The following is a 12,670-nucleotide window of genomic DNA, read 5'->3' as shown; positions in this document are numbered from 1 at the left end:
TTAGAAAACTTACAGGAAGATCAAATCGCAACAAAGCACATCTTTGACTTTAAAACTGAAGACACTACGAAAACGCTTGGGCTTGGATGGAACCGCAACAAAGATACGTTCGTTTTCGATTGGAATCTGGAGTCAACAAATGAACATATATCTAAAAGAAGGTTGCTTTCAGAAATTTCAAGGCTGTATGATCCACTAGGATGGTTAGCGCCTATAACTATAACTGCAAAACTATTGTTCCAAAAGGTCTGGACTAGCAACCTTACGTGGGACGAAAAACTACCAAACTATATGCTACAGGAATGGAATACGTTTAAGTCGGACCTGCCAACGTTAAAACATATTGAACTAAATCGATGGATTGGAACGCCATCATCAATCGAACTGCTGGGATTCTGCGACGCAAGTGAAAAAGCCTTTTCATGTGTAATATACAGTCGAGTTAATGACAGACAAACCTCGACGCCGTCGATAACTTTGATCGCCGCGAAAACTAGGGTCGCACCTCTCTCACAAAAAACAACTTTGCCAAGATTGGAATTGTGTGGAGCGCTGCTACTGTCAAAACTAATGGAGAAGGTCATGGCAGTCTTATCTGGATATAACTTGACAATACAAGCATGGTGTGACTCTCAAGTTGTTCTGGCTTGGTTGCAAGGAGATTCAACTAGATGGGAGAAATACGTGTCAAATAGAGTAAACGAGATAAAACGAATCATTCCTGCAGATAAATGGCGATACGTAAAGTCGGAACAAAACCCTGCCGACTGTGCATCTAGGGGGATTTTACCGTCGAAGTTGGTGAATTTCAACTTATGGTGGCACGGACCAGATTTCCTGAAAAATGCAGAAGCCCAAGATCAGAATAAAAACGTTACTTTTTTTTTACAACAAACGTAGGCACGTTGAAAACGGAGCCAACCCTAACAAACAGCAATAATGAACATTTTATAAATCACTTACTAAGCAAGTACAGCACCTTGACTAAAGTAACACGAGTAATCGCTCACGTGCTGCGCTTTATCGAGGTGGCAGCTCCAAAATGAAACCTGAAACTTACTACCTAACTACGAGGGAAGTTACGTTAGCAACAGAGCAACTAATAAAATATGTGCAGCGTACTGAATATGAAGATGAATTTAAACAATTATCAACAAACGCAACAATACATAGAAAGAGCCCTATCTACAATCTTAACCCTTTTTTAGACAACAAAGGAATAATGCGAGTCGGTGGAAGACTAAACAAAACCAACTTGCCCTTCGAGATGAAAAACCCTATCATTCTATCTCGAGGCGGACGACTGACAAAATTGTTGATTCAGCAAACGCATAAAGCAACGCTTCATGGGGGTGCACGTCTCACATTAGCTCAAATTCGACAACGTTACTGGATTATTGGTGGGAATCGAACAGTGAAAGCTGAACTCCGGCGTTGCGTGCGATGCCAGCGCTATACACCAATAAATAACCATCAACTCATGGTAGATCTACCTCAACAAAGAGCCACCCCATCCCGGCCTTTCACTCACACCGGTGTAGACTTTACTGGTCATGTGGAGATCAAGCTAAACAAAGGGAGAGGAGTCAAAACGTCGAAGGGCTACGTGGTTGTCTTCGTGTGCATGGCTACTAAGGCTGTGCATCTTGAACTCGCGTCGGATTTAACCTCGGAAACTTTCCTTGCTGCCTTTCAACGAATGTGTGCCAGACGTGGCACACCGAAACACGTATACTCCGATTGTGGAACTAATTTTATCGGAGCATCAAAGATATTACGTAACGAATTCGAGTACTTTCAACAAGAACTATCGCCGGAATTCTTCACTGAAATAGCAAAAATGGAAGTGGAATGGTATTTCAATGCTCCCGGATGGCCGAGTGCAGGTGGCTTATGGGAGGCGGCCGTCAAAGCCATGAAACATCATCTGCGTCGCGTACTGGGTGATCAGAAACTGACATTCGAAGAGTTCACTACTCTATTAGCAAAAATTGAAGCATGTTTGAACTCGCGACCACTTTGCCCACTCACTGAAGACCCCAAAGAATTCCAAAATTACTTGACACCCGGGCATTTTCTTACCGGTAGTGCCACCTTATCACTTCCGGTAGGCGACTACAGTGTTGTCAAAATATCGATTTACGTCAACGTTGGCAGCTAATACAACATATGCTACATCAGTTTTGGAAGAATTGGTCAGATGACTACTTAACTCAACTCCAATCAGGAGTAAATGGAACACGCCAAGAAAGAACATTCAAAAAGGAAACATCGTACTGGTAAAGGACGACAACTTGACGCCTGGGAAATGGGCAATGGGTCGCATACTTGAAGTTCATCCAGGGTCTGACGGCCACGTTCGGGTGACAACTGTAAAAACCCAAGCTGGTGTTATCAAACGTCCTATTGTGAAGTTGGCACCATTACCAGTCGAAGACGAACCCCAGGAACTATCAAAGAAACAAACATCGCCCTCATCTAACGGAAATAAATGTTTCTTCAGTTACTTGACAGTGTTATTGACATTGTTTACACTTATGACTGGAACATATGGTCAAGCCGTGACGTCAGGCACTCGTATTACAAACTTCGAACCCGACCGGCCGATCTATTATGACACGATCGCAAACGTACAGCTGATTCATGATGAGTGGACATTACTTATGTATTACAATTTATCAAATTATTGGACAGGTGTGCAGCGAATAACAACTTACCTCAACGGACTGAACGAACTATGCCATAAAACTGATCCGAGATACTGTAGGACAACTTTAGAGCAACTGAATCATGAAATGGAGATACTGGAGTATTACAACACTGTATTATTGGCCCCGCAAAAACACTTGGGTGATCGCAAGAAACGAGGACTGGTTGATGGAATAGGATACGTCGCTAACAGCCTTTTCGGTTTATTAGACCAACGGTTTGCTGATAAATACCAGAAGGACATACAAGCTATTCAAAATAACGAGAATTATCTACTGGAACTGTTAAGGAACCAAACTTCAATCGTTGAACTTCAGAACCAAGTGCTGAAAAAGAACGAACAGAATATACAGCGTCAGTTTGCCTTAATAGATGTCTTTATGAATGAAACTGATTCGAGCTTAGCGAAAGTTGAATCCGAAATAGAAATCATGATGGCCACAAATTACTTCAACACGGCGTCTCTCACTGCATACCTGCTCATCAGCAACCTAAACAGAATTCAAGAAATGTTATTCAAGACATTAACCGATGTCTATAAAGGTCATATAGATGTCCATTTGATTACGCCAACAAACTTGATTGAACAACTATCGAAGATTGCCAGCAAGCTCCCGAGTACCTCATATTTGCCTGTTAAAAATGTCAGAGAACATCTAAAGGATCTGTATAAGCTGCTGTATATGAGAGCGAGAGTCACGACTAACTATTTCTTATTTGAAGTACATGTGCCACTGATATCAGATGAAGATTTCACACTATATAAAGCCATACCACTACCTACGAATTAAATTAATACAGAAACGATTATTGTACTAGTGTCTGCACGGTACATAGCTGTCAACTTCAGGAAAAATAGTTACGTATCGATGAATGAAGAGGACTTGAACCTTTGTATCCCTTTTCAACTTGGCAAACTGCTATGTAACAAAAATCTGCCTATATACATTGTTATTGTAAACCTTTACAATAACAATGCTCCATGCGGAGCAAAACTATTGAGTCACCAAACTACGTCACCCTGTGACGTACAAGCAACGTCATGCAAGGAGGAGTGGATTCCATTGCATACTGCGAATGCTTGGTTAGCAATTTGTTGCGAAACTTGTACGCTACGAACTGTATGTGAGAATGATGTTACGTCACACTCAATGACGACCGGGATAGTGAACCTATCCGAAGGGTGCTCGCTGCAATCAAGGGAACTTACCATACACTCGCATAATCAATACAATAGCCAAATGACGATGGATTTTAAAATAAATGTTCCGACTCTTAACTCGATGGTGAACAACATTATAAACAAAACCTATCATAACCGTTCCCGTGTGACATTTAACACGGAGGGGGATTTAGATAAACCAGACAAGCAAATAGCCATCCTTCAAACCCAAGAAGAGCAGCTTCCCTCTACTGTTACCAATCATGACATTCATCAGTTCGCCATCTCTTACACTATAGTTGGTATCATAGTAATGCTAACGTTGTGGTGGATTATAAGGAGATACGGCCCAACTTGTTGCATAAGACAAAATAAGAACAGGGCCGCCACGAACCAAGTCCAGTTCGAAGACATAGAGTTACAACCGATACCAAGAAGACCTCAAGAAGAACTAACGTCATCAAACGTCACTCAACCGGAGCAGCGAGCCGAGCAGCCACGACGGAGACCTCAAGCTACAGACAACTTAGCGTTCAACTTTGATTGATACAATCTCGATACTTTTAACTTTGTAACGGTGTTTCTTTGCTCGACAGTATCTATCTATACATATATTTGTTGCTAGTTTTCTTTTGGGTTTGCCAACATGTACGGTTTCACAACCGCACATCGCATGTTTGGTTGACGCAGCAATATCGAATGCGCGTCAGCCAATGCATAGTATATAATTTAACTTATTATAGCAATTAAGTCAGTAGTACTTTTTCAGCCGTGAAAACGTCAAGTAAAGAAACACTGCAAACTTTGCTTGTAACTCTTACGAATTTTAATATACGCAACTAAAAACCATAACTTGTGATCTTTCTGTGTGCTACTCCAACTTCTACTACTAAAAACTTTCAGTGTAAGGATCTAACTGGAACTTACAATATGTTTTAGATCTTTCCTTGCTACGTAGGATGTTTTCTCTAGCTATATGGCGAGTATTCATGAGCCTTTGTTTAATATAATCGGGATACGTGACATTCGGCTCAATATCATAGATGGAACTTGGCATATTTGGTTTACATCCAAATAACAATTCGTAAGGCGTGAAATTCGTAGAAGAATGAACAGAAGAATTATAGGAAACTAGCTTTTCGCCCGCGGCTTCGCCCGCGTCGAGGTCGGTTATATCGCGTTTCCAAGAGAACTCTTCAAAAGTCCGGGATCAAAACTATCCTATGTTCTTTCTCAAGGTCAACTCTATCTCTGTACCAAATTTCATTAAAATCGGTTCAGTGGTTTAGACGTGAAAGCGTAACAGACAGACAGACAGAGTTACTTTCACATTTATTTTATTAATATTATAATATTATATATACATATATTAAGTAAGGATAATAGCTGTTGTGAGATATTTATAACATAGTAGTTTCTTAGGTTTACGCAAATGTTAGACATTGAAATGAAACTACTTTTACGGATTTTATCGCAGTTTAATTTTAGATTTGCATTTTGCAGGTAGCAAAGGTGTAGAAACGTCGGGAACTAAAATCTAAAATTAAACCGCGATAAAATCCGTAAAAGTAGTTTCATTTCAATATTTATACCAATCATCCTGATTATTATTAACATATGATTTGAGGTATTCTTTAAGGGTGGCATGGCTTCTATCTAGAGTACCATTTGTCTGAGGATGGTAGGTAGTAGAAAATAAATGTTTTATTCTAAATAGACTAATAATTTATTTATAAACCTCGGCTATGAAATGAACACCTTGATCAGATAACAGTGTTTTAGGGATACCAAATTACAAATGAACTTGAATCAGCTGTTTGTTCGGCTTAAGAATTAGTAATAGGATAAGCCATGGAATATTTAGTTAGGTCGTCCTCAAAAGTTACTATGTACCTATATCTTTCAGAACCAGATTCAGGTAATGGACCGACTATGTCAGTAAACATTCTTTGAAGGGGTTGTGAGAAGTAGAAGTTATTTCCATAGGTGCTTTATTACAAGCACGTAAGGCTTTATTTTGCTGGCACTGTGGACAGCGTTTAACATATGATTCTATATCATTTTTCATACCTTTCCAATAGTAAGAATCTTTTAATTCATTGTATAGACGGGAGGAACCTATATGACCATCAATAGGAGAGTCATGATTATCTTTTAAAATAGTTGGTATTCCGTTAGACCTAGGATAAATTAGTTTGTTGTGATAAATACTTATATAATCAATATGTCGGAGATGAGCATGAGAATAAATAACTAAATCATAATTAAAACCTTATTGGTGATAAATAGTTCGCAACCTCATTCATAAAACCTATATAGTTACTGTTCGCGCCAATACTGGCTGGTTGTAAAATAGATGCGCGGGTATATTTGAATTTAGAATAGTGGATTATAAGTTGGAAGATGGTCGTGTTACAAAGTGATTATTAAAGTAAATAATCGTTGAGACGTAATTGATGATTGTGTTATTAATATTGTGAATATAGATTGTGTGAAGTAACTTAATAATGTGTAATGATTGGAGAGCGCAAGGCCGGGGAGTTTGTTGCGCCGGTGGTTCTCTCCAGCGCGCTTAGCAAGCGGTGACGGGCGGGCGTTGTTGGGAATATGTCCAGATAGGGTTAGGATTAAACGATAAGGAGATAATGAGGCGTGAATGTGTGTTTTATTGAATACTCTATCCCGATGTCGGCTATCCTGACACCCAAAAGAGAGCCACGCCGAAAAATATATATACATATATATGTATAGTAAATGATTATAAAATTAAGATTATCAAAGGGACTGGAAAAGTCGGACATAAAAAAATTCTTGTATATCTGAATGAAACATAGTAAGTTCATTACGTAAATTATTAAGAACTTTAAGTATTTCTCTATAACTACGAGAGTCATAGTGATGAACTTTGATGACCATGTGAACGTATAGCTTATTATTAATGTTCGTTTTCTTAATACCACATATTTCCTTTTCGGAGTTCATAAAGGTTTCTTTGTCATGTAACAGTTCGAGGATTTCTTCATAATAGGGATTAGAAGAATCTAGATTAATCGATGTAGAATAGGCAATAGTAGAACAAGATGATTTTAAAAGACTTTGATTGAATTTAGAGATTATAGTAGCGAACATAGTAGGGCTAGAACGCGATTTAAGAAATTTTCCATGAGTTAAATTATCAGTAAGATCAATGTTAGTTATATTATACATAGGGGGACGAGATAAGGCATCAGCATTAAGGTTCGTTTTACCCGTATTCTTTTAATTTAAGCTTTTATCGAACAAGTTTACTGCAGTTGAATAACCATACGAGAGGACGATGATCAGTCACAATCTTGAATTTCTGGCCGTAAATATAAGATCTGAAAGTTTGAGCACCGAATAGAATCGCGAGAAGTTCCTTTTCTGTTGTACTATAGTTGCCTTCAGCCTATTGAGAGTTCGGGAAGCATAAGCGATGGGCAGATCTTTGCCTATTTCGCCTGGAGAAATAATTGCACCTAAGGCATAGTTAGATGCGTCATTTGTGAAAATGAACTCTTTAGAGTAGTCAGGGTGTTGTAGAATAGGGGCAGTTGTAATGTTTTAAAGGAATTGAATGCGTTTTCTTGATCATGAGACCAATTGAATTTAGTATCTTTGCGAAGCAGTGAGGTAAGAGGTTTGGTAATTTTGGAGAAATCTTTAATGAATTTTCGATACTATCCTATCAATCCTACAAAAGATTTTATTTCCTTTGGATTTTTAGGTGTAGGGTAATTAGAGACGGCTTTTACTTTATCAGGATTCAGAGAGACACCTTTGTCGGTGATGATATGGCCGCGATATGCGACTTCTCGTTGTAGAAATTCACATTTATCTGGCTGTAATTTTAAATTTCGTTTCTAAGAGCTTGAAATATTTATCTGAGCTTGTCAATGTGCGAGATGAGACAGTGGGAAGTAGCAAATGATATCATCAAGATAAATAAAACAGTGGAGACCTGAAAGAACATTGTTCATCAACCTTTGAAAAGTGGCAGGCGCATTCTTTAAACCAAACGGCATCCTAGTGTATTCGAAGTGACTATTAGGTACAGAAAAAGTACGATTTTATATGCATCCTCGGCGCTCATACAAATCTGATGGAACCCTGATACCAGATCTAGAGTGCTGAAATATTTACTGTGACCTAGCTGATCTAGGATGTCTATGATATTAGGAATAGGACAAGCATCTCCGACAGTGATGGCGTTGAGCTTCCTGTAATTAACAACGATTCGCCATTTCTTTTGGCCAGAAGGATCTTTTTTTTTTTTTTTTGGCGGGGGAATCCTCATGGACACCCGCCGGGGGGGAGGACGGGTAGTGTCAGACTCTTACTGACCAAAACCTAACCGCCGGGTGACGTCAGCCGCGTTTGATGCCGGCACGTGGAGTTACGTAAATATCACTACACTGTGCCGGCCGCGGGGATCCGCCGGCCGTTGAGTGGGGCCGGCGGCTCGCTTTCGCGTTGTTTGTGGAGGCCGACGTGTAGAGAGCGTCGGCCTCCTTGCCTCGTAATGGGGTCGCACCCGTCACACCGAAATGCGACCCCCCGTCGCGGGTCTGTTTTGACGGGCGATATGCACCCCCGTGTCTATCGCCCAGACCCTAGCTAGGGCGGCAAGTTGCGCTCGTGCGCAGCACGTCGCCGCCCCATACGACGTCGGCGTATGGCGGGCGCGCTGGGATCTTCCTCCCGAGCGCGCTCCGCCGTCTCCGTCGCTGACATGACTGTCTCTGCGAAGGAGGCCAATGCATTCCACGCTGCGCGACTGCTGATCGATGCAGCCACAACAGCCGGCAGCGCGGACAAATCAACAGAACCAAGAGTCGTCAGGAGTTCGGAGCGTGCTTCGGCAAAAGCCGGACATACGGCCAGAGTGTGCAATGCGGTGTCATCATCGTCATCGCACTCATGGCACGCAGTCGACTCCTCCCTCCTGACGACGCGACACAATAAGTGGCCAAATGACCCATGGCCAGTAAAAATCTGCGTGAGGCGGTAGGTCAAGACACCGTACCGCCTCTCCGCCCACGGTTGTAGTTGTGGGCGGATCGCTTCACAGATGGCCCGCCCCGCCGTCGGTCTTGAAAGACGTATCTCCCAATTTCGATACGTGACGAGGCGGGCTTGTCTTTTCCATAGCTCGCGCTGCCTCGGCGAGGGTTCGATGCCCCGGGACCGGAGCTCGGTGATGCCCGCAAGCACCTTCGCTTCCAAATCCCAAGGCGGAGTCCCCGCCAAGGCAGTCGCGGCTTCATGCCCGACAGTGCGGTATGCACGGACGATCCTGTTGGCGACAGCACGCTGCGCGCCAAGCAGGACCGCCCGACTGTCGGGCAACATCTTCTTTGCCCATATGGGTGCGCCGTAGAGGGCCATCGAGCGAATGACCCCCCCGTATAAACGGCGGCACCCTACGTCGGGGCCCCCGACGTTCGGCAGCAGCCTCCCGAGAGCAGCTGCGGCAGCCCGGAGTTTGGGCGCCAGCCTTTTGAAGTGCTCCCGGAAGTTGAGCCTCCCGTCGAGGACCAGTCCTAAATACTTCATGTGGCCTGACAGTGGGATACGGACACCTTCCACTGTCAGGCACGCATCTTGTCCGGTGTGTGGGCTCCGGGGGCCGTGCAGCAAAAGAGCTTCGGTCTTCCCCAGAGCCACGTCGAGTCCAAGCATCCGGATGCGACCTTTTTTTTTTTTCGAAATCCTCATGAACTTCCTCCGCCAGGGGAGAGGCGGCGCACCGAGCGTCCGGCTCCCTGTTTATGCGACACAGGTACTTGCCGAAGCAGCCGTGCCCCGACAGCACCTGCGTCACCCTGAACGACAGGGAGCCGTGCCTTTTCCCGAGCCAGTCGTCGAGCACTGGCCGGATCGCCTCGACGGTTGCGAGGCCGGCGGCAGGGCGCAGAAGCCTTTGCCGCCATTCCGCCACTAAGACCTGACGGAGCTCAGCTCGGCGCAGTGCGATCTGTCGCTACGCCGGTCTCGAGCCCCGTGCCCGCTCTTCCTCGCGCCATCGGTACAACGACGCGAGTACTTTCGCCTCCAGGTCCCAGGGTGGGGATCCGGCCAGTACGCAAGCCGCCTCGTAGGAGATCGTGCGGTACCCGCGGACGACTCTGACGGCCATCGCCCTCTGCGGTTTACGCGGAATGGCGAGTGTGCCGGCCGTCAGGTCCATCGCCCACACAGGGGCCCCATACAGGGCCATGGACCGCACGATTCCCACGTACAACCGCCTACAGGCGGTGCTCGGGCCCCCCATGTTGGGAAGCAGCGTTGAGAGCGCGCCCTCCGCGCCCATCAGCTTGGGCGCCAGGCGCCGGAAGAGGGGTCCGAATTCCCATCGGCTGTCGAGCACCAATCCCAGGTACCTCATGGTGAACTCGACAGCTATTCGGGCCCCACTGACCACGATGTGTGATCCCGGCGCCGGCGCACGTCGGGGGCCATGAAACACCATGGCCTCCGACTTATTCAGGGCCACTTCTAGGCCCAGGCGCCGGATGCGGTACACCACCTGTGACACCGCAGCCGTGGCTATCAACGCCGCCTCCCTGTGCGAGCTCCCCCGGGCTGTGACTAGCGTGTCGTCCGCGTAGCACGTCAAGTCGGCGCCCGACGGTAGCTCGCCTCTCAGCACCCAGTCGTAGCCGATGTTCCACAGGAGCGGCCCCAAAACCGATCCCTGCGGAACACCGCACGACATAAGGTGCCGACCAGCACCGTCACGTCCCCGATAGGTGACGCACCTATCCTCCAGATAAGCCCCTACTGTACGACGGAGGTAGGGAGGCACACGATGATATTTTAGGGCCTCCCGAATACAACTCCAGGGTAGGGTGTTGAAGGCGTTGGAGATGTCCAACGACACCGCCAGCACCACCCCACCCCGGGACACTGTCTCCTCCGCCAGGGCCCTCACGTTGTCGTCCAGGTCCGGCCCCTCTCTGCACAAGTGGCTGACGAGGCGATCTGCGATGATTCGCTCGAACAGTTTGCCCGCCTCGTCTAGCAGCACTATGGGCCGGTATGCGGACGGCGAGTCCGCGGGGCGCCCCTCCTTTTTGAGAAGGACCAGCCTCCCCTCCTTCCACAAACTGGGAAACTGACCCCGCTCGAGGCATGCCGTGAAGAGCCCCCTCAGCTGGGGCTCTAGCTCCTTCAGAGCTAGGACGAGAGCACGACCGGGAACTCCGTCGGGTCCGGGCGCCGTGTTCTTCGCCCGGAGTCGCGACACGGCTGCTCTCGTCTCTTCTTGCGTCACCTCGGGGACATCGGTGCTCTCCTCATTAGGAGAGTCTGTGGCTGAGGGCGATGCCATCGCCGGGGGAACGTGTCCCGTCCGCTCAGGGAAGAGGGCCGACACCACCGCCTCTAGCAACTGGGGCTGCATGCCCTGGACCACTGGGGGCGCCCAGGGACGCAACTTGCTCCGTACCCAACGGTAGGGGCGCCCCCACGGATCCCGGTCCAGGGACCCCAGCAGCTCCTCCCTGGCACGCGACTTCGAGTCGCCGATGGCCAGCCACAGAGTCTCCTTGGACGCGCGGTACACCTCATACAGCGCGCCCTCCTCGACGGGATCCCGTCGACGTCGTCTCCGGTATCGAGTGTACCGGCGGCGAGCTGCGACGCACTCAACGCGCAGCCGCGCGATCTCGTCGGTCCACCAGTACACCCGGCGCCTTGCGGACCGTTGGCTTACACGGGGCATGGACGCGTCGCAAATCTGCGTCATCGCCCCGCAAAACCACAGCGCCACCGCTTCGACGTCGACGGGGCCGTCCGTCGCCGACTCCCAGATCCAGGACTGGACTAAGGCAGCTTCCTCGAGTAGTTCCCTGTCGATGCGCTTGAGCGCCCATCGGGGGCCGTCGTTGATCGGGGTTGTTGGATGGCGGCCGTTCGCGGTCTGGGCGGAGACGTCGAACCGGATATAACGATGGTCCGATAACGTCTCCACCTCCACGGCGACACGCCAGTCGCGGACTCGGCCGGCGACAGAGGGGCTTGCGAACGAGACGTCCACAATCGACCCGCCCCGCTGCCGCACGCACGTGTATTCCGAACCCCGATTCAGGACGACCAGACCGGTCGTCACCGCCCACTCTTCCAACACCTCGCCCCGAGAGTCAGTGACCGGAGATCCCCACGCCGATGACTTGGCGTTGAGATCCCCGAGCACCAGAACGGGACGAGGGTGGTAGCGGTTCACGACGGCGCCCAACTCGACAAGGAAACCCTCGAAGTCGGCGAGACTCTTGTTGGGGGAGAAATACGACCACGACGGCGATGCCGTCCGAAACCGCGGCAACCCAGCCGCGGCCCCTGGACGGGTCGATCAGAGTCCCACCAATAATGGCCACCGAACCGTCAGCGCACCCCAACCAGTTGTCACGGGCGGGGACGAAGTACGGCTCGGCGACCACAGCCACGTCGATCGACCACTCTGCCATGCTCTGGAGTAGAAGATCCTGAGCTCTGGCAGAGTGATTGATGTTGTCCTGGAGGAAATGGAATTGCGCTATTATTGACAATCCATTTCCCCGGCAACAGTCCCGGACCGGGAGTTGGTCGCGGAGCTACCAGCCTGCGGGAGCTGCGAGGTTACCCCGGCAGGCTTGGAGCTCCTCTTCCCTGCCTTTTTGGCAGTGCTGGTGGGCATGGCACAAGCTCCCCCGCCCAATCTGTGTCCCGCCGGCTTCCCCGCGGCCAGAGCGTCCGCCTTTTCGGCGCTGCCGCTCGCAGCACCGGCCACCTCGAACAGCC

General features: G+C 47.9%; 1 protein-coding gene across 1 annotated transcript; it reads left to right on the top strand.

The window, feature by feature from the left end:
- Positions 1–1,480: 1,480 nt before the first annotated feature.
- LOC113506020 lies at positions 1,481–2,161 on the top strand. Its single transcript, XM_026888882.1, has one exon. The coding sequence runs from the start codon at positions 1,481–1,483 to the stop codon at positions 2,159–2,161; it is 681 nt and encodes a 226-aa protein (XP_026744683.1).
- Positions 2,162–12,670: the final 10,509 nt, after the last annotated feature.

This window comes from Trichoplusia ni, chromosome 28 (genome assembly GCF_003590095.1).
Source record: "Trichoplusia ni isolate ovarian cell line Hi5 chromosome 28, tn1, whole genome shotgun sequence".
In the NCBI taxonomy this organism is placed as follows: Eukaryota; Metazoa; Arthropoda; class Insecta; order Lepidoptera; family Noctuidae; genus Trichoplusia; species Trichoplusia ni.
The sequence above is the reverse complement of the archived record's forward strand: the minus strand, read 5'-3'. Positions and strand labels throughout refer to the sequence as shown.

Coding starts and splice junctions, on each gene's coding strand:
- LOC113506020 (XM_026888882.1), top strand. CDS start 1,481: ATGGTAGATCTACCTCAACAAAGAGCCACCCCATCCCGGCCTTTCACT.